At 40.1% G+C, this 26,351-nt stretch overlaps 1 protein-coding gene across 1 annotated transcript in view; it reads left to right on the top strand.

Moving 5' to 3' along the window:
- stk32c (serine/threonine kinase 32C) overlaps positions 1-26,258 on the top strand; it is a 99,989-nt gene extending 73,731 nt beyond the window's left edge. The window contains 9 exon segments of the mRNA XM_032542119.1: positions 3,229-3,402; positions 8,683-8,720; positions 9,733-9,822; positions 10,463-10,566; positions 10,689-10,805; positions 14,017-14,142; positions 14,454-14,582; positions 17,200-17,267; positions 21,578-26,258. Of these exon segments, the coding sequence (XP_032398010.1) occupies positions 3,229-3,402; positions 8,683-8,720; positions 9,733-9,822; positions 10,463-10,566; positions 10,689-10,805; positions 14,017-14,142; positions 14,454-14,582; positions 17,200-17,267; positions 21,578-21,797 (1,066 nt within the window). The 3' untranslated portion in view covers positions 21,798-26,258.
- Positions 26,259-26,351: the final 93 nt, after the last annotated feature.

Below are 26,351 nucleotides of genomic sequence, written 5' to 3' on the forward strand. Positions count from 1 at the left end.
GTGAACAAATTCAGCAGCTAAAGAGCCAAATATTTCCCTCAGGAGTTGGTGGAAACAAACATAGAACTAAAAGGAGTGTGAATATTGGACTAGCCTCTACTCAAGGCTACATCTTGCATTATATGGTAGAGAGAAACTAACAAGCAAACTGAATGATGTATGTTACTTAGTACTAAGTTTTAACTTTGGCTAGTTTGAGATCGATTGATGGAAACGCTATTGTCTCTCCTTCCTGAAATCTTCTTTCAGCCTATTGTTTTGGGTTTACAGCCGGCAACTCACCTAGTAGTAGCTAACTTTAGCTAGTTCAAGAGCTCCCCGACATGTTCTACATTCTATGACTCTTCAGGAGATACAGAGCTACATTCTGCATCCGTTAAACGTGTTACAGAAATAGCCATAATGTGATCACTTCTTTTTCCATGATTAGAATGAATGTAGAATCATATCTGGAAATGCAAATATATCTAAAAGTCTGCAGCTGTCCACGGAAAGCAAAAGTATGCCCAAGCTTACTGGATGGGTGGACTGGAACTCCGCTTGTAGGTTATAAAGGTTAATGACCAGTTAACAGGGTCTGCTATTGGCCATAAAAAAATCTTAAATTGGCATCCATAGTCTCTGCCAAAAGACCATCAGCTTGAGTATAGATCACAACCTGTCAGGTTGTATCTATCATTTTCTACAGCATGTCTTCACCTATGGATACTATTCACTTCAAGTAGATATTTCCTTACATACCAGTGTCTGGAATTATTTTTTCTAACCCTAAGGGGCAGGATGAGGAGCCTGGATATCTGGAAAGATGAAAGTAGTCCATCTGGGACGAGACCCTAAGGTGGACCCTGAGCACGCTGGACATATTGTATATCTTATCTGGCCTAAGAACACCTTGGAATCCCAGAGGAACATGCTGGAGGACGTGGCAAGAGAGCAGGGAACAAGGACTACTTTGCTTATGGCAAGAGTATGCTAGAAAGTTAGTAGTTCATACAACTTTATTGTTTGACCTCAAAAGGCTAAAGAATGACGGAGGGAAAAGCTCGCCATCATAGAGAGAGATGAGGCAATGACCCCCACAAATGGAGATAAGGACAAAGACTTTCTTCCCTCAAAAGCTTTCATGGTGTTAGACTTGGTTGTATCCATGAAAGTAGTTGCTTGAAGAAGAAAAAAGGGGAGCTTGAAAGAGACGATTGTAGCCTGTATACTTTCACATATCTGGGCACTTTTTTAACGTAACTGTCTGAAGCTTACTGGCCTTTTTAACCTGCTGCCATCATGACCAAGACCTGATTAAGTGCCAGAAAACAAATGGGGATCAAAAGATGTCCTATATTAATCTTTAAGTAGCATTTAGTGTCCTTGATCTTATATTGTACTTGTCACTTTCCCTTGCTTTATTGTTTGAGTATTCCTTTCCACTCCCAGACAGCAGAACAGTCCTTCATTGGATTTTAGGGACTGTTGAACTGGACGTTTGACAGTTGACTTTACATTGGGTTTATCTGTGTTCCCAAAAACAATTTGGGAAGAAAATAGTTTGTGTTCCCTTCTTGGCGACAGTTGACAAGGCTTGTCAGCGTCGGAGCTTTCATATGCCCCAGTTGTCGGCCCGTGTCTGACATCTCCTTGTCACCTCAGCAAAAGCGGGAAGGGGAGTGACAACTCGCCTGAGCGGCTGAGTCTTTCTCTTAGGAGCCGAGGTATTTCGGCTGTGGATCGGGAAGACTGTATTGTGGAAGACTTAGATAGCGAGTGCTGCCTCAGAGGAAAATCATCTGTCAACTAGATACTGTGAATCAAACCATGACAATGAGGTGATAAAAAGGTGACAGTGAGGAATCCCTGCTAACGGCAACAACATCCCGGGGCCAGCCATCTGCTGAGGCAGCTCCGCGTTTCAACAGGGAGGCTGATCTCACAGGGTCGGGGCAGGTTGGTTTACTTACCACGTCTGATGTAGGTGGCTCTACTGTCATTTCCTATTGAGTGCATGCAACAAGACTATCTTGTCACGGTGGGGACAGGGTGTCTGCGAATGAACAAAGGTGGGAGTCTTGTTCACTACAAAGCCATATGTGTTGTTTTTGTTTGTTCACTGAGTCAGTAGAGTGTGTTTTCTGGCCATTATCTATGCCATCACACAAAGTCGAGGCCATTTCATCATTTTATTAATCCACGCAGTGTTTGAGGAGAAGAGCAAGACCCAACAGTACTGCGACTGGGTTTTTTCTTCTGTGGCAGAACCATCAATCTGTTGGTGATGGAATGATTTTCCCTCTGCAAAAAACCCTGGACCCATTCCTGACATACAGTGAGGCAGGAAATTGCACCTGAATAGGACCAATCAGAATGTCCCCAAGTGGGAACCTGCAGCTATAAAAAGAAGTAACAACGGGACTGTATCCGAGCTTTAATGGGAAAATAAAGAATTGGCTCAGTAGCAGCCACATTAAACCGAGTTTGATGGAAGAAACCACAAAGGCTCAGTTTGTTTTCTCTCCTCTGCAAATTCACATGGGGATACTACTGAGCCTTTTTCTTAGATGAGAAATTAGATCACCCATGTGGCTAAATGTTTTGTTCAGTGTCGGGGCAGAAATTGAGTAGTGTTTAAAATCCCCACCCAGATCCCAGAGAGGCCGTGTTTTAATTTGATGTGCATGATTAGTAAGCCTGATTGACGAAAATGTTCAGCGGACCACGAGAAGCCGTCAATTAAGTCACATCTTGCAAATATGGGCTGTTTTCAAGTTTTTTTTCATTTCCTTCGAAGAGATGGTGTGTTATTCGGATAACGATGAGGGTTTCAATTATTGTCCAATGTGCATATTCAGAGCCTGCCAGGGAGCGCACATTCATACATGAATCAACTCAAGCATACATTGACATATATATACATATACATTTAAATCAAGGTTGCTAACTCAAAGGTATTTTTTTGAAGTACAAGACAGATTCATAAATTTGGCATCTTTTCCCCATGGTTGCTCATAATGATGGTCTTTGTCCTTGTGTGGGTTTCTGTATAAATTGCATGTGTGTCTGCAGATGTGTTCTGTTTAACCGTTGCACATGTAATGTATTTTGTGTACTGCTTGCAAAAACACACAATCCCTTGTACTGTGTGTTTGTGCGCTCAGTCTTTGCTCTTTGCTTGTATAGTTGGTGTTTCCTTTCCACACTGGACAGTGAGTGAGCACCGTGTCCTCTCCCTGGTCTCAGGTACTCCTTCCAGGATGAGGAGGACATGTTCATGGTGGTGGACCTCCTGCTGGGAGGAGATCTGCGCTACCACCTGCAGCAGAGCGTCCAGTTCAGTGAGGACGCCGTCAAACTCTACCTCTGTGAGATGACACTGGCGCTGGACTACCTGCAGAACCAGCACATCATCCATAGGTACACATTTATTTTTCGTTTCCTCAATTCAAGGTCTCCGACAGCTTCCATTAAGGCTGGGCGATATATTATTAATATGTCTATCCTATATTTTGTCATTTATTATATTTACATCATTCGGATACCGTTTTTTGTTCTGATCCTTGCACATTATGTACCATGTGTTTATTTCATGTAGACTATTTATCAAATTACCAAAGAACATGCCATATCATGATTTATATTGTGTTTGAGATATGAAATTACCTATATCCAGATATGAAATATACATATTGCCCAGCCCTAAATGCATTTTTTGGGTATTAATGAACATTGTTAGGGAAGTTACTTTTAAAAAGTAGTGTTTGCTTGTTACTTCTTATGAAAGTATACTGTTACGTACTTATTTACACCCTATAGAAAGTAACTTTTTACTTTACTCGTTACTTTTAAAAGCAGGCGATTCTGGCAGAGTTAATTATACAAAAACTATCTTTGACCATAAGGCCAATCTATGGAGTATCAGTGAGGTGTTAGACTTAGACTTAGACTTAGACTTCTCTTTATTGATCCTTTTGGGATGACTCCCGCAAGGAAATTGAAAATTCCAGCAGCAGTTTTAGCAAGAAAAAAGAAATTAAAAAATAGATAGAGTGATGGCTGATTGGTTATGAAACGAGTCCAGTGCAGGTTGAATGCACAGCGGCAGGTCATGGGCGGTACACGGTGTTGGTGGATGTAATGTCTGTATTGACTTCAACCAGTCGCGCAGCCACAATGGTCATAGACAAATGCAGCCTCTTTTCTGGAACTCCTTGCGTGTCCAAGTCCACAGCTGTCCGCTGCGTGTAGCCTATGTATGAGCCCATCTCCACCACATCCATCTGTGAGGTTGTCAGCTTTGTGTCTGCCTGGCTTGCTCCTGTTTGTAGGACGGCCGATTTAACCGCCAGTCCTCGGCAATGTAGTGGCATGTGTCTCGTACCGTGCGGAGCTTGCAGCTGAGAAGGCAGTGTCTGCTTTCACATAACCTTCTGTTATTTGATCCATTGTTAATTTAAAAACATTGATTAATGCAGCTTTAATATTTACCTGTAATTTGTCATGAATGCCAACAATTCCCTCACATTGATCTGTTGAGTAGACAAAAGTCATGGTACTACGGATATCCTTAGTTCCTTTGTGTTCAGCCGACAGTCTTTCCATGTCTGTCACATCCTGTCAAGAGGAAGAACAGTGAAAAGGAACACATGCACACATTCACGACACTCTTAGCATGACAAGATTTTTAATTTGGGTTTCGTCGCACTTTATGGCGTCATGAAATTTTATTGATTTGTCTATTCTAGCAATTTTTGGTGCTTGGAAACTAAGTAACCTAATACTGCACGCCAGGACGTATACTGTACCCTTGTGTTGTCTTACCCACAACATGAAAAAAACACTTTGTTTGTCAATGTTTTGTTGCTTTAAAAAAAAAAGATTTTACGTTTTTTGGGTGTTTTTTTTCAACATTTTTATCGTATTTTCCCATCCAACATTTTTGACGCTTACTTCCAGTGTTTTTTTGTGTGTATTTTTGACACTTTTTCCACTATATGTTTTGTCGCCTTGTTCAACGTTTTCGACCTCCCATATTTCTGGTGTAAAAATAACTTGGAAACGGGTCATATTACACTCAATAAAATGACTTACATATTGAATACAATGACATCCCCCAATCAGGGACCAGACTTAACTCCCAAAAACACCCATTAAAGTGTTTATTACAACACTTTCCAGATGCACCCAAAGCACCAATGTGAGGACATTATATTTTGTTTTATCAAATGTACTAAACCTCAGTTTCAGCTCAAAGCATAGAACTTTTCCAGCATTGAAAGAACTCGGAAGATCAACTCAAGGTTGTGTCTAAGGGTTTTAGTATTCAAGAGGTTTTCTTTATTGTGTTCCGCTTCTCCAGCTTGCAGCATTATTATTGGTGATTTATGAATGTAGTGGTTTACCCTTTAGACTGGAACTCAAACACCGAGTAAAAGTCCAGCGTCTTTCCTTTTCATTTTACATCATGACTTGTGCAAGTGCATTATCTCCTATGTCACTGCAGTAGCTTTTCCTTTGTGTAAGCACTCTTACCGTGTCAAACCCACAAAGTCACAGTGACTTTCAATGTACACCCACTTTTATCATGTCTTTTTGACTATTCTCACCTGCTTCCACTTGACTTTACTGGTTAGGGCCACACATGTGACACAACATTATTCTTCCACAGGAGTGCATGGTGCCCTACAGCTCCCTATAAAGGATAGTAGAAAGGGTTGGTTGTGTTTTTCTTTTTGGAAAGTGTGCCCTCTACATTTCTGGAAGTCCAAAATCAAATGAGTGAGTTAGATGTACCATAATGTAACATAAACACAGATAAAATGAAAGTATTAACTATATACTATACATATGTTTATACACAGTATATACCACACAAGCCAAATGACCCTTATGCACACTGTTTAATGCTTTTTTTCCTAGAGGCTTGACGGGCTGTAGGTATCACCTTATCTAAAGAGAGCTCTGATGTTTGTTCTTGTAATTGTTACTATCCATCATCTGTAACCAGGGTGGCAGTGTCCACAGCTTTTTGGTCCAAATATGCTGAGCGCAGCAGTATGCATCTGTGCAGTCCAGAAAGAGAAAGAGCCGGATCCCTGCAGACTGCAGATTTAGTACCACAGATGGCTAAAAAAAACAGTTTGAACCTTGTTCAAAACCTCATTTGGGCTACATTCCTTCCTTCCTTCCTTCCTTCAAACAAAAGTGCACTGTTGGTGTGTGTGTGTGTGTGTGTGTGTGTGTGTGTGTGTGTGTGTGTGTGTGTGTGTGTGTGTGTGTGTGTGTGTGTGTGTGTGTGTGTTGTGTGTGTGTGTGTGTGTGTGTGTGTGTGGATTTACTTCTGATTTACCTACACATTTAGCACATTAACAATAAAAGAATAACAAAAATAGTCGAAGAAAGAAGTTGTAAATACATAAAGAAGCATGGCATAATTGTTGAAAGACATTTTGGAAAATACACTTACTGTGTGTGTGCTGCTGCGTGTGTTTCTATAAAGGTTCACATACTGTAAATCACAATTCTCACCAGTTCCACATGAATTATGTAACATCACAAGCGTGTGTGATGCTTTTTCTAAAGAGTCAGTCCATCTCCCACAATTGACTACACAACAGATAGTCACTCTTATTTTTCCTAGTGTAGTTGGCAAAGAACTTCTATTAGTAGTACTGTATGTAAGCTGACAGATGCTGTGCTTTTTTCCCCACCCTCTCCTTGACATCAACTGTTTTGCTTGTGACGCAATTGTATCTGCTCTCAGAGCCATAATCCAATCCTTGGGTATCCATGGCCATCCCTAGCTCTACTATTTGGTTCCACCCTGTACGTTTTTGACTGGGGGATATTATACAATTATTTTGTTGCACCAACTGAAGGAAGAAGGGTCTCTGGTCTCCTAGCAACAGTCAGCTGCTGCCATGCCCAAGGATGTAAAATTGTTTCAAGGAGAAGAAGGGAAGTAAAAGGGGAGAGTCTCCTTTCCTTTCTCCTCTGTTTCCTCGCTGCGCAGACCACCAGGGTGCTTCATCTGTCGTCTTCATACACTTTACATGTTAAAACTGCTCAAACATGAGATTTGTTCCTGGACAAAATAGCGATTCACTTTCCATGTCAGATTGGTGTTTCTGTGCTCGCTGCAGAATGAATGAAACATTAAGTACATTTTCTACATTGAACAAAATGGCACGGTTCTGTAGCTGGCATTGATGTCAGGATTCCTCCTGTGAACATGTAAGCATTTACCTCCAGCCTTGTACTGCTGGATCAGAACCCCCTATCACTGCCCCCCCTCATCAGTTTAGTGTTGCATTGCCACTGTGAGTAAATGTGTGCTATGGGAAGTACAGATGCTCTCTGAGGACCGTGTGTATTCTCCAAACCAGTGTGACGTGCAGCATAATTAAATAAGATGTGTGTGCTCCGTTAATTGCCTGCGGAGGGCTTAGAGAGACTAGGAATTGTCGAGATGTGTAAGTGTGCAAGTGTGGCATGGGTGTGAGTGTGTGCCTGGATGTGTTCGTCCAGTGTAATAAGCGTGTGCAGGCAAACCTGCGAGAGCCTCCAGGGGAATCGGTGATGGTTGTGTTCTCATGCACTCTGGCAATGTTTGAAACGCAGGAAATTAAAAAGTTCTCCCCCTCGTTCTCTCACTGACACACACACACACACTCTTAAAATGTTGCAGCAACATGTACAGTAATGTACACGTGCATTAGCTAACACCTGCTGACTTTCACATCCACACATACTGTACACATCTAATCCCATTTCCATTGGACTTTCTACAATGTTTACCATTCACCATTTTGAGGTTTTACTGGCGCACTTTCAATTATGGGTAGCCCTTTACATTCCACCACGTTAATAAGGGGGTAACATTGGGGTAACAGTGTGATAATAAAGAGGTCATATATAGGCAATAACTTGTAATTACCAAAGTAATAACTGAGTAATACATCACAGCAATAAGATGTAATACTGGGGTAAATACTGGGGTAATAAGGTAACCAATATAATAACATGCAATTACCAAGATAATAAATAGGAATGGGTTTGATGATAGCCATATATATATGTAGTGGTAATATAGTTATATTCATATTGTAATAACGTGATAATAATGGGGTAATATATGTTGATGTTTTCACAGTATTGTAGGCTACTACCAGCATAATACCTTCCGAATTAGGATAAAGAAATGTAATTTAGTAATTGCCATATTATAATGCTGAAATTCATCCACCCTTTATATTCAAAATAGTTCCCTTTTGTTTCAAGGTAATACTTTACAAATGATATGTTTAATCTTGTGACTTCTTAACTGGAAACACATCTGGTATTTTCTGTGTTACAACAATGAATCGGTAGTGCAAAATGCAAAACTGCCCCACTATTACCCTGGTGGAATGTAAAGTGCTACCCAGTTATGCAATCTTGTTGCTCTTTCTTGTTCTGGCACCTGGCTGTATGTTTGTGTATCTTCATTCAGCCATCTACCAATATCATCATTACAGTAGTGAATGGAAATGTATATAAATTTGGTTGCAATTTGCGCTTCATTTGGATGGAAATCTGACTCATTTTTGTGATTTCTTTGACCATGGAAATGCATCAAATGTGGTTGTTTTTCTTTATTATAGTTATAAATTTGGCAAATCATTTTTTGTTATGTGTGTTTGTTGTTGTCTCCTTTAGAGATGTCAAGCCAGACAATATCCTGTTGGATGAGCAAGGTAAGGATGTAAACTGTTTGCTTTGTGTATACGTATGTGTGTTTGTGTGTGTGCAGCTAGACATGGGTTACATAATACTCAGCATTTATTTTAGCCTACTTGGATGGGAAGGGAAAATAAACTGTCAAATATGTTTCTTAGAACTGGTTTAATGAACACTTGTCTTATAGAACACAGCCAATCTGTACACTACTGATGGTCTCAAAATCAACCCCCCTTTTAATAACCAAGGGGTACCACAAGGTTCTGTGCTCGGTCCATTAGTTTTCCCCAATCATAAACATAAAAAATATCAGTACTCCAACATCGACTTGTGATTTTTTTTTTGTATGCGGATGAAACAGCAGATCCCAGAACTGGTTAACTCCTGATACACCACCAGTAAATACTGAACTTGGGAGCCTTCCAATTTTATTTCCCCATATACATGGAATGAATTACACAGCACTCCTCCATCCTATTGGATTAAATTCAACTTTTTGGATCTGTTATTGTTTCTGATCTGGATGAATTTGCTTTTGTGTGTCTGGCTCTGTGTCTCCATTCTAATTTATTCTGCTGTAATCCAATCTAAAAGAGATCTTGATCTAAATTAGATCAAATCAAGGTCATATATAAATGTGTCCATAATGCATTTGCACTCGTCTAAAGTATCCTTTCAGTTCAAGTTCCGATATTTACCTGTAAGTGTATAGTCATGTTTCTAAGTGTCTGTGATCAGGGAAAAGTGGAAACTACATAACAGGCCAAATCTTTTAAGTGCACAGATACAGGCAGCAGTGCAATTGAGCATATCATCGTGACAAATAGGACACAAAAATGACCCAGCAGTCCCGGAGGTAAAAAGATCAGAGGAGTCAGCGACGTGTCTGACACACAAAACCAATGAAATGTCAGCTGCTGTTGTCATTAATTTCATTTTCTTTTTACACATGAAAATGTTTCCTTTGTATGTGATCGGAGACATTTTTTTAATAACAAAGTTTGGATGAATTTGGTGTCTTCTTCCCAGGTCACGCTCACCTGACAGACTTCAACATAGCAACGATAATAAAGGATGGAGAGAGAGCCACAGCCTTAGCTGGAACCAAGCCCTACATGGGTAAATTTGCTTTGCACTTTCAACACACCCATCTTATCAACCACATCATCATGTCTGATTGTTTTGTGCAAAGAAATATCCTTAATGGATAATAAGTAAGAAAAAAGTTTGGTGTATTTTGGCATAGGAGAATTAAGATACAGTATGTTAAATTTAAACTAAAAAGAATGGCTTCTGTGACAGTAAACTGTAGTCTGAAATCATTAAATGCACTTTTAGAACAGAGAGTTTACTGTAGTTAATTTGCACAAACTCCTTCTGACATTGTCGATAAAGAATTCAGTAAGATGTGAATAGTTAATTTTTAGCATGAGACAAGCTTACAGTACTGTGTTCCAATTAGATACTGCTGCTTAAAGGTGCTAGACTCTGCTGATTGAACATATTTTTACTCGCTCATCATCACTGAAGAGGCACTTGTGTGAATTAAATGATAGGAATTACAGATCTTGTGCTTATTTGTGAAAGCTGAGGCACAAATGTCCCATCTTGTCTTGTGATTACTCTGCACAGCTGAGGGAAAATGAAAGTTTCATTTGACATTTTTCAAGAGAACACTTGCTTTTTTTTTACCACATGTACAAGCAGTGGTTTGAAAAGCTTTTTTTCTCCAGAAGTGCATCTGTGTTTTTGCTTTCAGCCCCAGAGATCTTCCAGTCCTTTGTAAGTGGAGGGACTGGCTACGCCTTTGAAGTAGACTGGTGGTCACTAGGGGTGACAATCTTTGAAGTGCTGCGTGGATGGGTAAGGCATAGTGGGAAATTGAGTTTGGACATTTTTAAGTTCCAAAACTAAACTTGCCGCCGTTGATCCCCTCCTCTTTCTCAATTGTCTATTTTCCCTCCTTTTGTCATCTGTTGTACCAGAGGCCCTATGACATCCATGCCAGTAACTCTGTGGAGTCCCTGTTGCAGCTCTTCAGTACAGTCAGTGTCCAGTACAGCCCGGCCTGGCCCAAGGACCTGGTTTCCCTCTTAAGGAAGGTGAGCCAGACAAAGTGGGGTATCATTTACTTTCAGCTCTTTCATTTAAACAGCCGGATTTACGTCAGAATTCAAAACCTGGAAATATTTTGTTCCCCTCAGGGATAACTATAAGGAAATTAGGGCAATGGAAGAAGTTTTGATTGTTTACGTTGCCATTACAAGTTGTAGATGTCTCTTAGATAAGGAAGAACTGCTTATCTGCAAAAAATACAAAAGGAGATGCCCCTGAACATTTAACTTGTCGGTCACTTCTTTCTTACTCATGATAAACTGATTTTAAGATTTTTTTTTAAAATGCAGATGCGTTGACTTCTTTTCAGTTTATTTTTTGTATCCTGTATCTTGATCATATTGTATCGTATTGGGCGGTAGGTTTGAAAATGTAGATATTTTGACAAATGTGCATGTCGTTAGGGACTACAGTGGACTTATTTTACTCCAAATCACATTTATAAAAGGTTTCTTAGCACTGAAACAATTTAGCTGATTAATTGATCACTCCATTGAAAGAAAAATCATTGCAACTATTTTGATAATTAAAAAATTGTTTTTTATTTTTGAAAGAACAATCCCATACTTATAGTATGTTACAGTAAATTATATGTTTTTGGATTTTAACTGTTGGTTAAAAAACTGTGGGACTTTAGGATGTTGTGATGAAGATTTTAAATACAATTCTTTTTAAACACAAGACGTTTATTAATCAGTCAAGAAAATAATCTTCAATTGGTAATGAAAATAATCATGTTTTGTAAAGTTATATATGTAGGTTGGTAAAACCTAAATATATATTGTTAATGTATAGTATATAAAAAAGTAAAGTGATGATAGATTGAAGGATTGTAGATGCAAAATGGAGTATATCCTAAATTAATGAGGTTCCATTTTTAAGTAAAATTCAAATTCAAGTAAATTGAACCCTGACCCATCTGCCTAGACACAGATGGTCTTCCCTGGAAAGAGGAGTGGGAGGGAAGACGAGAAGGGATATGGAGGTGATGTTGGGGTACATATTGAGGGAAGTACTGTACTGTAGAGGGCTGGAGCTGGAGGGAGGTAGGATAAGCCGAGACCCTTAGGGCAAAGGAGGAGAAAAACGACAGATGGGAATCTGAGGGATAGAAGCACAGAAACAGAGCAAGTGGGTGACATTAGAGGCAGTGTGTCTGTCTGTGTGTGGTGTGTGTGTGTGTGTGTGTGTGTGTGTGTCAAACAGTGTGTTGATGCTGATAATATTCATAATTTAACCTCATGTGAACTCTCAAAACGATCTTTTCCTACAAGTGAAAATGTGCCAGTTGGATGAGATAATTCCCTTTGCGTCAAATGGAAATAAATCTGCTTTCTCTCGAATCAGGCTCATTTTCTTTGCATTAGTAGACTACCTTATTTTTAATCATTTGATTTCAGAGTGACTACAAAGAAACGTACATTGTTAAGAAGGATTTTTTTTTTTTTTTTTTGGTAGTGTAAGTGCCCAAGTGCGCGCATGTGTTCTGTGTCTGAGTAACCTGGACAGGAACGTTGGTCTCTTCCGCTCTGTTGCTGATCGATTACCATGTCTGGACTCCACCGAGACAGACGGAACTGGCCCTGCAGGAGAAAACTGACTCAACCTGTGACCAAAGGAAGAAAATAAAGCACAGGGAGAGAGTTAAAATGAGAACAAAAGCCACATCCCATTATTGTTTCCAGTGTTTACCCTGAGGAGAAACATGAAACAGATGGTATTCCTTTAAAAACACAACCAGTTTTCATTTCCTCCTTGGACTAAGTGACTCCACTCATGTGTAGTGTTCATCTGTCTTGATCAGTGCAACAATTTTAACTTAAACCTGACCAGTGGCTGATTTTACTAGCAGTGCCCCCTGTTGGTTACTTAGATTACACCAGTAAGGGTTAAATGTATCTGGTATTCCTTTCCTGTACCCTAGAAATCCAGAGTTCTCGCGAGTCACTCTGGCATCGATTAACGCTGCTTATTAGCTATACGCTTGTTGCCGAGCTGCACCAATCAAATCGGTGTATCTGATAGAGGCGGGCCAGAGGCGAGCTAAACAGATGACAGTTTAATCTACCAGTTAGCTCTGCTGGTAGCTAAGCGTATAGGGCTCTGGATACGCCATCCTATGTATTGTTGTGATTGTTCGTAGTGTTATCCAATTGCGTGCAAGGAGATATTCAAATGCACGCTTGGTGCCAAAATCTGCACGGCTTTCTACGTCACTAGCTGAGACGAGGTGGCTAACCGCAGCATGCTAGCTCGTTCTCAATGGCAAAACACTGCTACAACACACACTAGTTCACTATAACCTCCAAAAGAACTACTTCCTGTCCCTGTTGTGCAGGTATTCCAGAAGTGGCCCTCGTCTAGAAGAAGTCTCCCAGCTAATCCTGCCTTGGACTGACCAAAGTTGGAAAAACAGCAGCTAACTCGTGTCATCATTACCTAGCTACTGCACATGTGTGACTTCTAACAAAGATAGTATAAAAGTGAGAGGTCTCACTCTGTAGCTAAAAACACAACCTCAAAACACAAACCTGAAAATGAGCATAATATGGACACTTTAAAACTCTGACGCCCTTCTAGCCATCCAAGCCAAGCTCGCAACCCCGCCTAGCTAATTAACAGGCTAGGTAGGTAGCGTTTATAGTTATATGCTAGACAAAAGCAAAGGTTACTTAATGTGTGTACTGGGTTGAATTACAACACCAGCCTTACAATAGTTGAGTCATTTATAATGGGGTTTTTTATTTATTGAATTTTGAACACTTGGGGCTCCTTGTTATGTGCATGCTAAAAAACAAAAAACCCAAATTAAAAAAAAAATAATGAAAAGAATTGTCAATAAAAAATATATCTCCAATTCCTAAAGAAAATATAGCAGTAATAGCACAACAAAAAGAAAGACAGTTTAGATCCGGGAAGGATTAAAAAATGTACAGAATGTTTTTGGCTCCTTATTATGTTCATTTCACCTAGCCCACATCTTTTTTTGTGAACTGCTCCTGGAAACGGCCCAGTAAAAAGAAAAGAAACAAATTGATTTCAGTTTTGCACCCGCGATGTGTCGAGTTTATTTCAGCTCCCGGGGAGAACGGTCTGGCTGCGGGTGAGGAAAGAAGTTGTGAAGGTGATATTACAACTCGGAAGGTGACATGATGTAGGTGACATTGCTGCGCGTGTGTGTTTGTCCCTTCCTTCCAGCTACTGACCGTGAATCCAGAGCATCGTTTCTCCAGCCTGTCTGACATGCAGACATCTCCCTACCTCGCTGACGTCAACTGGGACGCTGTGTACGAGAAGAAGATGGAGGCCGGATTTGTTCCTAATGTTAGTGTGAACACACACAAACACAAACACTTAGAAGCACTCCAGCTCTTCTTCATGTTTGCGGATTGTAATGAGAATGTGTAGCAACTAAATAATGCAAACGAAACTAAATGTAGCTTCCTCGTGTATTTCACTATAGTGTGTGTACACAAAGACTTAAAGCACATTAGTGTGTGCATAGGAGTGCATTCATTTGTGTTAGTTCAGTGTGCACAATGCATTTGTGTGCTCTGTGTAATTGTAGCTGACGTATGACCATGAGTATGAGTGTTTGTGTTTCTAATTATCTCACGTGCATCGCCCTCCCGCAGAAAGGGCGGCTCCACTGCGACCCCACCTTTGAGCTGGAAGAGATGATCCTGGAGTCGCGTCCCCTTCACAAGAAGAAAAAGAGGCTGGCCAAGAACCGCTCTCGAGACAACAGCAAGGATTCACAGTCTGTGAGTGACGTGTCTCTGCACCGAGCGGCTGGTAAAATAAACCACATCAGACTTGATTTGGAAGAGAGAAATAAATTATCCCCATCATTGATTCTGATGTTTTCACAATCCAGCAAGATGGAAACCGGTATTGTATGTTGGGACGAATAAATATTGGAAACAAAGAACCCGAGAAAAATGTTTGAATTGAATCAGACAGTCAATTAAAAAACAAGATGTAAACAAGGTAGAGGCTATTCTAGACACACCTTAAAAACCACATGTCTACATGCATATGTCTCTTTAAAGAATATTTAAAAAGAGATGTCACACTCCTCAGATTAGCTAATAATAGGCACCATCTCTAATATTTAGCTTTAGATACAAGAGATAAAATAGTTAAACGCTGCATAAACCGGAGCATTAAAGCATTATGCTCTGTTGAGGAGGATTTAAGAGCTGCCAGGATGAAGGTGGAATTCAAGATGTCACTGCATCTGGTAAAATGCTGTTACTCCCTTTGCTATTTTTAGCTTTTGTCACATTAAAATGCCTATTTGCCATTACACAGTGCAATGATTCGCTGTTTCCCCGTTAATTTGATCTTTGCAGCCTTGGGCAGATAAGGTTAATGTTATTTTCAGTATGTAGGTGCTAAAAGCTCATATTTATGAAGACCAGCAGCAGCACACGCGCGCATGTGTCTGAGCAAATTATAACCTGCCGCATAGAACTGTTACTCATAGATAGACACTGTACAACTGAAGAGACAGGGTTGGTCTTGGACAACAGTGCTGCTCAGGTTTACCTCGGTCTCCGGTCTGTCAGTTGCCCTCAAAGCTGCATATTTTTAGATTAAAAGTGAGCCAAGTCCCAGCATCTTTTTTTGCCTCAGCTGTGGTGAATTATCCCAACTCAGCAGACAAAATGAATAACTAATTGTGCCAGGGACTATAAAGAGATAATACTGTAAAAGCATGCACTCTGTAAGTTTGCTAATTAGTTGCCTCTTATGAGATCATAAATATTCCCAAAAGGCAAAAGTCTCTCCTTTTGTCATCTATCCTCTATCCTGAACGGGGGGGGGGAAATACAAATATTAACGTTGTTATTATTCAAGCTAAAATTATTATACCAAAACAAAAGGATTTTTAAATTGAATTAATAGTAGCTGGAGCCAGCAGCCTGTTAGCTTGGCATAAAAAACTGTTTGTTAACTCATTAACAAAAAACAAGGTTTAGAAATGATGATTCACCCTTTTAAAAGGCATTCAGACTATGTCTTGGAGGAGCAGTAAGTTCCTGGAGTCTCCGCTGGTTGCCTTCAGTGACTTGTTGGTTAATTGTAAATTGTTATTTTAAAACTTCTGGTAAAGTAAATATGAAGATACTCATTGGGGTGACCCGATAGCCGAGTGGTTAGGGCGCGTACCACATGAGTCCACGGTTCAATTTCTGACTGGCCGGACCGTTTGCTGCATGTCATTTCCCTGCTCTCTTTCCCCACATTTCCTATCTGCTAATACGCTCAAATAAAGGGATAGAATGCCAAAAAAAAAAAAAAAATAGGAAGATACCTTGTAGGTGAGCTTTAGGGGGGCTGCTAGGTGGATGTGTGTTACCTTTGGACAGAGCCAGGCTAGCTGTTTCCCACTGTTTTCAGTCTTTATGCTAAGCTAAGATGACCGGCTACTACAGTACATTACCATAAAGACACGAGAGCCGTATCTATCTTCTCATCTAACTCTCAGCAAATAAGCGTGTTTCCAAAGATTTCAAACCTCGCTTCTGACATTTTATTGCCTAATCTATAATGAAATTAATGGTTAGCTTTAGTCTTAACAACATTTACTCCTTCTTTTATACACTCCTTCCAGAACAAGGGGGACAAATATTTCAGTCGCAGTGTAAATGTTCTAAAACAAACTATAAAACATGGCCGTAAATAACAGATTTGTGTAGAAATAATTGACCAAATGAAAAGATGATAAAGCCCGGGCCTGTCCTAATGTGCTCTGTGTACACTGAGACCAGAAAAATATACAGCACTGGACTCTCTTTGTCTCTTCTGCTTGTTATGTTTGATTGAGACATTATTTACCACGGACAGGCGATGTTCTCTCTGTATTCCAGAGAAACAGCCTGTTCCCATCAGACAGCCATCATGACATCAGTGTCATTAACGTCAGTCCTGTGTGTGTGTGTGTGTGTCACCACATGTTATCAGCGCGTGCAAGGAGTGTGTCTCTAACAATACTAGGGTTATGAGCCTTGGTGTCTGTACGTGTGTGAGTGTGTTCGCTTGTGTGTGCCCATACTCCGTTATTACCAACGTTATTAAATTATGAAGCCTTCACCGCTGTTGTCATGGCCTCAAGTGCTTTCGGAAATATGAGCTTCTATTTTTGTCTCGGGCCAAACATCCAATTTGAGGAAGGCTCACAAACAATTCATGGCTTATTTAAAAGGAGCAACGAAGGATAAAAAAGAAATGAGGAAAAAGATATTTTCCCCTCAGATGTCATGCAGTTGACCAATTCAGGTCGACTTAAAGTTTTCTCTGCAGTTCTTAGTGATGGTTAACAAGGTCGATGTTGATGTGCAAGATGACCATGACGTGTCTGTTGATTGCCTGCAGGAGAATGACTACCTACAGGAGTGCCTTGACGTGGTGCAACAAGAGTTCATGATCTTCAACCGTGAGAAGTAAGAAAACACAAAAGCAGCAGAGCATCTATAACACGAGCTAAAAGCAGAGTTTCCTGTTCCATCATTCAACTGTGATGCACCGACATGAAAAGAAAGTTCTTCCTTTTGGACCAAATGCAAAGTGCAAATTATAGCAGAAATTGCACCAAATTTCCATTTAAAAAATGTACTACTTTTACCTTCCATTGTAAGGTAGCACTGCCCAAATTAAGAATTCCAATATGTCATTCCCATGGCCTAGGAAAGTTCAAGCAACATTTGTGTGTACAGTATTTGTCTCTCAAAGCCAGAAACCAGAGAAGTAAGTCTCAAAGGCCATTAAGCATAAAGTCTGGAGCTGCTCCATAGACAATAAATAGGAGGCCGGTTACCCAAGTGAGCTTTAATCTATGATAGTATTCTTTGTGTGAAACAGAATATGTACCCATATATTCAGAACATTCCCCTGGGTGCTCTTAGGGCCAGATCTGTGATACATCAATTTACGTTGTATTTACCAAACCTCCAGTTCATCAATCGGGTAATCGGCACTTTCCTCCTCCCATTATACCGTAAATTGTGCACATTTAAAAGTGCAATTAAATGTCAAAGAAATTAGTGGTGGGGAAATGTATGTGCGCCTGAGTGCAGACTGTGATATCCCCACTGCTGATGCTATGACGGTTTGAAGTGATCCTGATGCCAATATTGTATGTTTCATGTAATGCAGCGAGGAGTTTAACAACTACTGGAATGGAATATGAACGCTGAGTCGGAGATTGAATGTCATCTTTGATTTCTTCCAGTAACATGGTTGCTTAATCTGTAACGCTTAATGAAAAGAACTGAAAAAGTGTGATCCTTGTGGCAAAAATCCTTTCAGCTTGTCCCCTCGGCCTGTCTTCGTCTTGCTGCCATTTCACCAAGGAGGCATATGCGAGGAAACCCGCTTGCGGCTGGTTTACACCTGCTTTTAAGAGGCGGAGAATCTTCTCCGCAAAATAGAGGCGTGCTGTCACGGGAGGTTTTTATATATATATCACAGAATACATAATTAGGTGCACTTTACGCTTCTCCTCCCTTTATGGGAAACTCCCACTATCCCCTTCACCCTCCCAAGAATGTACATGCATGACACGGAAAAGCGCAGTTTGCCATTTGCAAAACAAATACGCTTGAAGTGTTAGTACATCTGGCCCTCAGTGTCATCTATGATTTGTAATCTTTCCCAATTCATTGTCTATACAGCACTTCCACGCTTCCTCTAGTTAATGTATGTGGAAGAGATTTGTTCACGTTTACTAATATTTTCAGACTATATTTTAGGTTTACTTTCACTATAGGAATAACATGTATGATTTTTTTTTTTTTTTTAAATGGGCATAGTTCCCCTTTAAATCAAAACTAGTATCGAGAGAGAGAGAGAGAGAGAGAGAGAGAGGAATTGTGGAAGTGAGACTTTGTTGGAAAAAAATAGAAACAGGCTGCACACTGGATAAAGGTTTGGTCTTCGGTGAAGTTTTAATTATTCCCTGCAGAGAATAACCAAGTGACGAGAACAGTTTTCACAACGTATACATCAGCAACAGTGTGACAAAACGCCTCTTGCAACATTACAACAGTAGTATCCTTCTTTATATCCTGTCCCCCCCCCCCCCAGAGAAAAGAAGACCTTGTTCAGAAAACAGTCTAATCTTAACATAATAATTAATCTTACCAGGCAGACAAGTCTTTCTGAATCCGCCCTTTGTGTGTCAAAGTTCTCCACCGGTCGTTTTATCTTAGCTGAAAAGAACAACTTGTGTCTTTAGATGGGCTTTGGTCTCGACCTGGGACCTGATATGATAAACATATGTCTGGACAGCTGTTTCTGGTAGACTTCATGGCATTTGTCCTTGGAGGAACAACACAAAGACTAACAGTCATCTTCTCCCTAAGGGAGGACACACAGGGACGGGATTTTAAAAGTCATACAACCTGAAAAGCACTGTGAATAATTATATGAATAATCAACACATGCATATTATAGAAGGACATGTGAAATCATGCTTAAATGTAATTTTCCCATTACATTAGGTTAAAAGTTGTTTTTTTTGTAGCTCTGGCCTTTTGTTTCGTCTGTTATGCTAACGTTGTACTAAGCAAAGTGAGTGCTGAGATCCCATAATGCGTCAATATTTCCAAAAGATAAAACTGTTCAGACAATTGTATATGTTTTAAACAAACCAACAAGTTTGCCAGATTTGGTTTGAACTTCATTTGGAAGTAAAAATGGGCACACCGGTAATGTAGATAATTATCCTTGCATGCACAGGGACACTATTGCTATAGTATAAATCCATACTGCATACTATTTATATACAGTATACTAATCGTTATTTTTGGTTGCAGTTAGTATACAAGTATTTTATACTTTGTATACTTGTTAATACTAATAGGATATGTCATAATACACAGACCATACAAAAGCAATCAAACTGCGGCCAATTAAATGACTTTTTTCAAATATTATAATCATTGTTTTGTTTTTTTCTGAGATGTTTCTGGAGCTGGTTCCCCCCCATCAATCGCATCTATTAGACACATTTTTTCCCAGCTGTAAGAAGCTTCTCTATTTCCTTTCTGTATTGCATTGTTGATGTATTCATCAACAGGGGAACTCAAGCACCAAGCATTTAAAATGACTTTGCTGTATTTTGTTAGTTTTACAGTGTGAGCACACTACTGTACACACTCAAAACTTGCTTAGAATTACTTCAGCCAGGAATTAAGAAGTAGATGTTGGCATTGTTTTCTCTTCCAATTAGATTCTGCTAACCTGGGGGGGGGGGGTGGGGGGGGGGGTGATTACAGCATGTGTGATCATGTGATCATTGTTTCTTGTCCTATCAAACTTTGTTGACTTTGTCGCTGTGTTCCCAAAACTCAGCAATTACTTTTGGAAGTAAAATGTTATCATACCTGCTATAAAATGGTCAGATCTGTGAAAAAAAACACGTAGTTTTGCTTTTTAAAAAGAAAATTCACTCAAAAGGTTCACACATCATTATTTTTATTGTAGGGAAGAGTTAAAGAGGTAAATATCTCCCATACTGCCACCGGCATTTAAACCATGATTGGACCTTAAGCATGAGAATGTGGAGTTAACACTCAAATTACCCTGAAGCATCAATGCTGTAAAAAAAAATGTTTTAAGACCCCACCCTGCTGTGGCTAAATATTATGCAGCTAATATTTTATATATGTCAGTAAAACACACTATAAGGTCCATACCATTGACTATGTGTCCTCTCAATTTAAAGAGAGGAATATTAGTTCAGCACTGCTCTGAATTATTGCCTCATCTATTATTGAATGGGTCCTGCCACTGCTGTGTCACTGAAATCCTTCTGTTTGGCAAATGTCTTATTATATCCTTTTGCTCTAATTAATGGCAATCTACTTCTATTTATAACGGAGGGCATAAGATCTAGAATTATGCACAGCAGAGACAAGTACTATATAAAAGACTCAAGGACTCTCATTACATTCAACTACTAGCTGCTCTGCATGTGGGTTTCTTTTTCCTAATTTTTCCTAATTCCTAAGGATGCCTGTTCTTCCAGATGAGGCTTGAATAAGAATTAGATTAATGCTACATGGCTATATGGGTGTTTTTGACAGCAGGGATCCCCCCACTTCCAAGCATTGGGTGCTTGGTGGGTGCTTGGTGGGTGCTTGGATCGGTTTTTCTTCAATGACCACTGACAAGAAAAGAGAGCAGGCTACACCCTCCTACAACCCAATCGCTGCACCCGGTATGACGAACGCTTCACTCGTGGGCCTGTCTGCTCCCGGATTTCAAAATAAACCAACATGGCGGTTGTTTGGAAACTTTCTCTTATTTTAAAATATACTATAGTAATAGTTTTGGTATTAGTTCTCCGAAATGTGTTTCTTAAAACATTTTAAGTGAGAAATAGGCTGTGCAGTTGCTGAATCTTTCAGTTTTCAGTCATTAAACATTGACAGTGGTCAGTTTTAAAAGATTTTTGTGAATTTTAAAGGAGCGGCAAGTCAAGCTGGATGCCCCTGATTCGCATAACGAAGCCAGGAACTCCAAATATAGAGTGGGCAACTTGACTCCCCGCTGCTTGAAAGTTGCAGCAACTTTACCAGAATGCATTGCCCGGCTGCTCACAGAGACAATGAATGGAAAACGTGGAACTGAAACTTGCCAGTGGACACGTACCATAACAGATTTCCATATGGAGTAAATATGCATATACATATTCAGGCAGGTGGTGTGATTATGAATGTGTTTCTGTGTGTTTCTTTGTCTGTCACAGGTTGAAAAGGCGTCCGGAGGAGGGTCAGTCAGAGGAGGCCGGCGGCGATGATGCCAGTGGAGAAGGGGACGCAGAGGGCGGGGACGGAGAGGCGGAAGGCGGGGCCACTGACGATGACGCCCCAGAGCCAGAACCCGATCCTGAGCCAGATCCGGAGCCTGAGTCCTCCTCCAAACGGAGCATGTGCGGCTCGGTCTGCTCCTCCCCTGGCAGCTGCTAGCGCCACACCGCCTGACAGTGACGATCGCAGGTCTCTCTGGCCGCTGCAGTGTTTGTGCCATGCCGATAAATATACCCTCACTCCTCCCCTCTGTTGTAGCCAGGAGCGGAGGGAAAACGCACAGACTGACGCAGAGCAGCACCCAAAATGTCTCCCACCATTTCCCCTCCGTTTTTCTTTCTGTAGCATTCTTCCGGTAGGGTATGAATGAAGCAGAGTCCCCGCCTACTGTACCCATCTGCCCTAGAGTAAGCTCAAACTTCTATGCAATGTTACATTATAGCATGACTATATAAGGTATCACTTACTAGGAGGCGTCGTTCATGAGCAGAAAGCTCCACGAGCATGATGACATCCCGAGCAATAGCGGTCCGCGTTTTTTGGGGGGTTGCTGGTTTCGGTGGAGACGCCTCCCCTCTCAGCCTTCCTTTTCAAAATCGGATGGGGACGACTGAATTATTCAGCACCGCAGGCACTCAGTTTAAGTTATTGCCTGTGTCTTCAGTTCACTCTCCCACCCAGCCTCTTTCATAACGTGTGCCCTAATTTAGAACAATAGTTTCTCCTGGAGCACCTTCCTCCTGTTGCAACACCTTTTACGTAAGTGTTCATGGCTGTTTTCAGTCCCCTAAGAAAGTCTGGCTGGTTACATGTTGGTAACCGGTTTAAAGTGGTACCTGTTAATGCTAATCAGTAAACATTAATCACGCTGTAGCCATGGATGCGTTATAGGTCAGAATGTTAGTTTGATTTTCCTATTTAAGTGTTAAACTACCATTCTTTCTCTGAGCTTTTCTTTAGGTTAATGAGGTACTGCAATTTATGGGAAATCAGTACAGCAATCAGAATGAAAGGGTTTTGCTTGTCACTGTGTCCTTAATGGTTACCAAGATGTAGTATTTTAGCCCTGCACCGTGCTGTGACTCAGAAAGCATTCAGAAACTGCTCTGGGTAATACTGTATAAATGCCAATCACCAACAATCCCATCTTTTAAGAATCTATTAGAAAGCTCTGTCTACTTGACTAGACATCATCATCTCTTTAAGTGCTTGGTTAGTGTGAAGATCATCTCCCTGTAGAGTTAGTTTCAGGGCTGTACTTAATTGTGTAGCTGTGCCCTGTTGGTACTTCAAACTGTATAGATGAGCTAGTCTAAGACTGTCATAGTGATATTGGTACTTTTAAGGTGGTGCCATTAATCGCAGTCTGAACACCTGGGAACATGTAGCAAAGGTTCACCTTAAAACCCTAAGGCCTAATAGAATGAAAACCATGTAAATAGCATACAGTGTAGTTAAATCAACTCACCACAGTTTTATGTGGGACTGCGAACTCAACATATAAATTAAAAGAGCTGTGTGGAGCTTCATACTGCTTTGTTCTACTCTTCTTTCCAAGTGTGCTGGCACAACTTGTAGGCAAAATATGCCAAAGCTTTTCTACCATTTGCATAACCATTTCTAAGGACCTTTAAATGTGTGCGTGTATGTCTCTTTTTTCCCAATATAACATAAGTCAGTTGTTCCTTCTGCAAGAGAAAATACTATAATTTATACAATCATATTGTGATAATGTAAAAAGTATCTATTTCAGGTAAGAGGGGGGCCTTAAAGTAATAGTTAGACATTTGGGGAAATACCTATCGGCTATCTTTACAAGTATATACAAGAAGACTGATGCCACTCTGATGTCTGTGCGTTAAGTACGTACCTGAGAGGCGATTAGCGTAGCTTAGCATAAAGACTTGAAGCAGGGAAAAGCAGCAAGCCTGGCTCTGTCCAAAACAATCACTGTTACAGTTCAAAAATCCACTTACCAGGACCCACTAAAGCTCACTATTATCACGTTGTATTTAGTGTGTTTAATCCATCCACACAAAATGACACATTTCAAATTCATTTCAGGTGAAGTGCCATGCTCTATTAGGCAAACAGCTCAGAGGATTTTCAGAATTGTTGCACAGACGTCCTGGATGGATGGCAAAAGTATTGTTACATAGGTGCGCTTTTTATTTGTGTACAGATTTAAAATAAGATACATTGTCTTGCCTTTATGTGTGAGCTTTAGAAGTGTTGGAAGTGGATACTAAACTCGAGGGAGTGCAAGGCGCTGGTCACATGACAGACGGATGCAACCATAGTTACATTTACAGAGAGTTCTTACTAGCTAGCTTACAAGTAGTGTAAAACCGGATCATGTGTAAAAAATGACAGTTAAGAGTGCCTTCAGTAGCCTAAGTTACCTTGTGACTTCTGTATTCCTGTTCTGGTGTCTTAAATATGAGGGGTGCCCAGTAATAGACAAAATTAATGTGACAAAATAATGATGAAAAATTCTAATGAAAGACACAGCTCTAATACATTCATATTTAAATAAAATAACAACAAACTTTATTTAAATAATCATTTTACAGCAGCATAGTGTCACCATTATTCATTTTTAATAAAAACTCATGATATAGCATTAACAAATACACAGCAAATTGGGATCTACATTGTGATTGTAGCTATGTTGTAGCATTTTAATAACAATTTAATAATGAAGGCATGGGCTTGTTCGCTGTAGTTTGATGATGGAGGGTTCATTTCAGTTTGGTCTTTCTAGGTTCAGTTGGCAGACCGCTACGTTAGCTTGGTACAGGGAGGGATGGTGGAGAGGAAGTTAGCCTCCACCAAAAGAGGAGGAAATGTGCTATATTCCAAATGTTGTCATAGTAACATGTTGTGTGTTCTTAGCTGGCTTGCTAATTTTAGCCAAATTCACATTCAGGAATAACCAGTCCTTGTGGGCAGACACCGGGGCTAACGTTAAGCTAGCTGCTAGCGGTCAGTTTTGAGCCGTTTGACGGCACCTTTAACGGAGCTTGGCTAAGTAATGTCACCAATTACTTTTTCTCTTGGGTAATTTGTAAAGTAGCCCAATGTAAATACCTCTTTCAATTAGTAACATGTAATTGGTTATATTAAATTAATTTGCTTAGCACTGTTAGTTTCAATTCCGACGGACAATGGAATAGCAGATTAGCTTGCTAGCAAACATGCTAGCATGGCTTGCTATGTGGCCCCTGGTTTTGTAATTTGAATCAGTTGCTCTGTTTCCAATCTTTATGCTAAGCTAGGCTAATTGCCTCTTACAGCCACAGCTTCATACTCAATGCACAGAACATGAGAGGGGTCTCCATCTTCTCACGTAACTCTCAGAAAAAAAGCAAATAAGCATATTTCCCAAAATGTTGAAGACTTTCTTTAAACACTAGACATATGATTAGATTAAGAAGCTTCTTTAAAGAGATATAAAGTGTCATCTTCCAAGTCTGCCAAAATATATGATGAATTTAATAGTTTCGAGCCCTGCGCTTATTTTGCATGTACCTTTACCATTATAAGCCGGTTTTTGCCAAAGCCTGGAGCTTGAGCCCTACTGGCTGATTTGTGCATGCACAAGCTTTTGGTAATAGCTCACCTGATTATAGACACAATCCAAATCAGAGTATAACTGGCCTACGTGACTGTTTCTGGACAGTGAGTTTTGTGAACTTTAAACTGTACAAAATCGTATAATCCCAGTGTTATATGGATGGCATGATATTTTTAGAGGATATGCAGTACCTTTTGGCATCCTGTAGGTTGTCTTAATGCTTTGTTCAAGTATACAGGCTCGTCCCTTTCCTGGATGAGTGGAATGAGGTCAGCAGTTATGTAGTGATGCTCCGTTGTGGGTTAAGTGTTGCGTTATTGACTGTGCAGCAAAGGAAGTTTATTTGGAACTGGGGCAGGTTTTTACTTTACCCCAACCCAGACTTTGCTGCATTATTAAAACACTGAATGTTTCATTCTTGGAAAAAGAAAGCTCAGTTACTTCTAAGACTCATTAAATCAATCCACACACCATCAGAATCAACATAGACCTGAAGTGGATGTGTAAGTATACAGCACGTTAATCATTTGTAAATGGATAACTGATTTATTTCCATTTAAGTGTACTGTAGTTTTACTCTAAGTTGCATTACTAATCTACAGTTTTGGCATTTGTTCCTTGATATCAGTGATCATTTTTAATTGGCCCGTGCTTGCAAACCCTCCTGACATGTTTCTTTATGTGTTAATGTTCTGGATGCCGTTAGGTGTTTTGAAAAAAAGGCATTGTGCTAGTGTATGACCAGCAACAGCATGTCTCCTATTCAGCCGTTTTGTGATGGATGCTCTCGAGGCGTACCATACTGTAGATGTCTTAACTCTGTGGATACAGTTGGAATCTCAGTGCCCTGTTGAGAAAAGAAATCAGTAAAATGAGACTTTTCCTCCTCTTGATTCTATTTTGCATAATGTCCTTGTGCTACAGGAATTTTACGGAGAACGATTGAAAAGCCTTGTTTCTGTACAAACTGGAACTGCTCCGCGTGTTTAAAAAAAAATGCTGCTTTAACTGCTTTGATAAAGAAATAAATCTCCTTCCAGTAATTTTGGGTCTTGTTGTCATTTCCAACAGTTTGTCTGCAGACGGGCGATGAAGTGACTGAGTGAATTCATCCCTTTGAATAGCATTGTAAACAC

Source organism: Etheostoma spectabile, chromosome 17 (assembly GCF_008692095.1).
Source record: "Etheostoma spectabile isolate EspeVRDwgs_2016 chromosome 17, UIUC_Espe_1.0, whole genome shotgun sequence".
Classification (NCBI taxonomy): domain Eukaryota; kingdom Metazoa; phylum Chordata; class Actinopteri; order Perciformes; family Percidae; genus Etheostoma; species Etheostoma spectabile.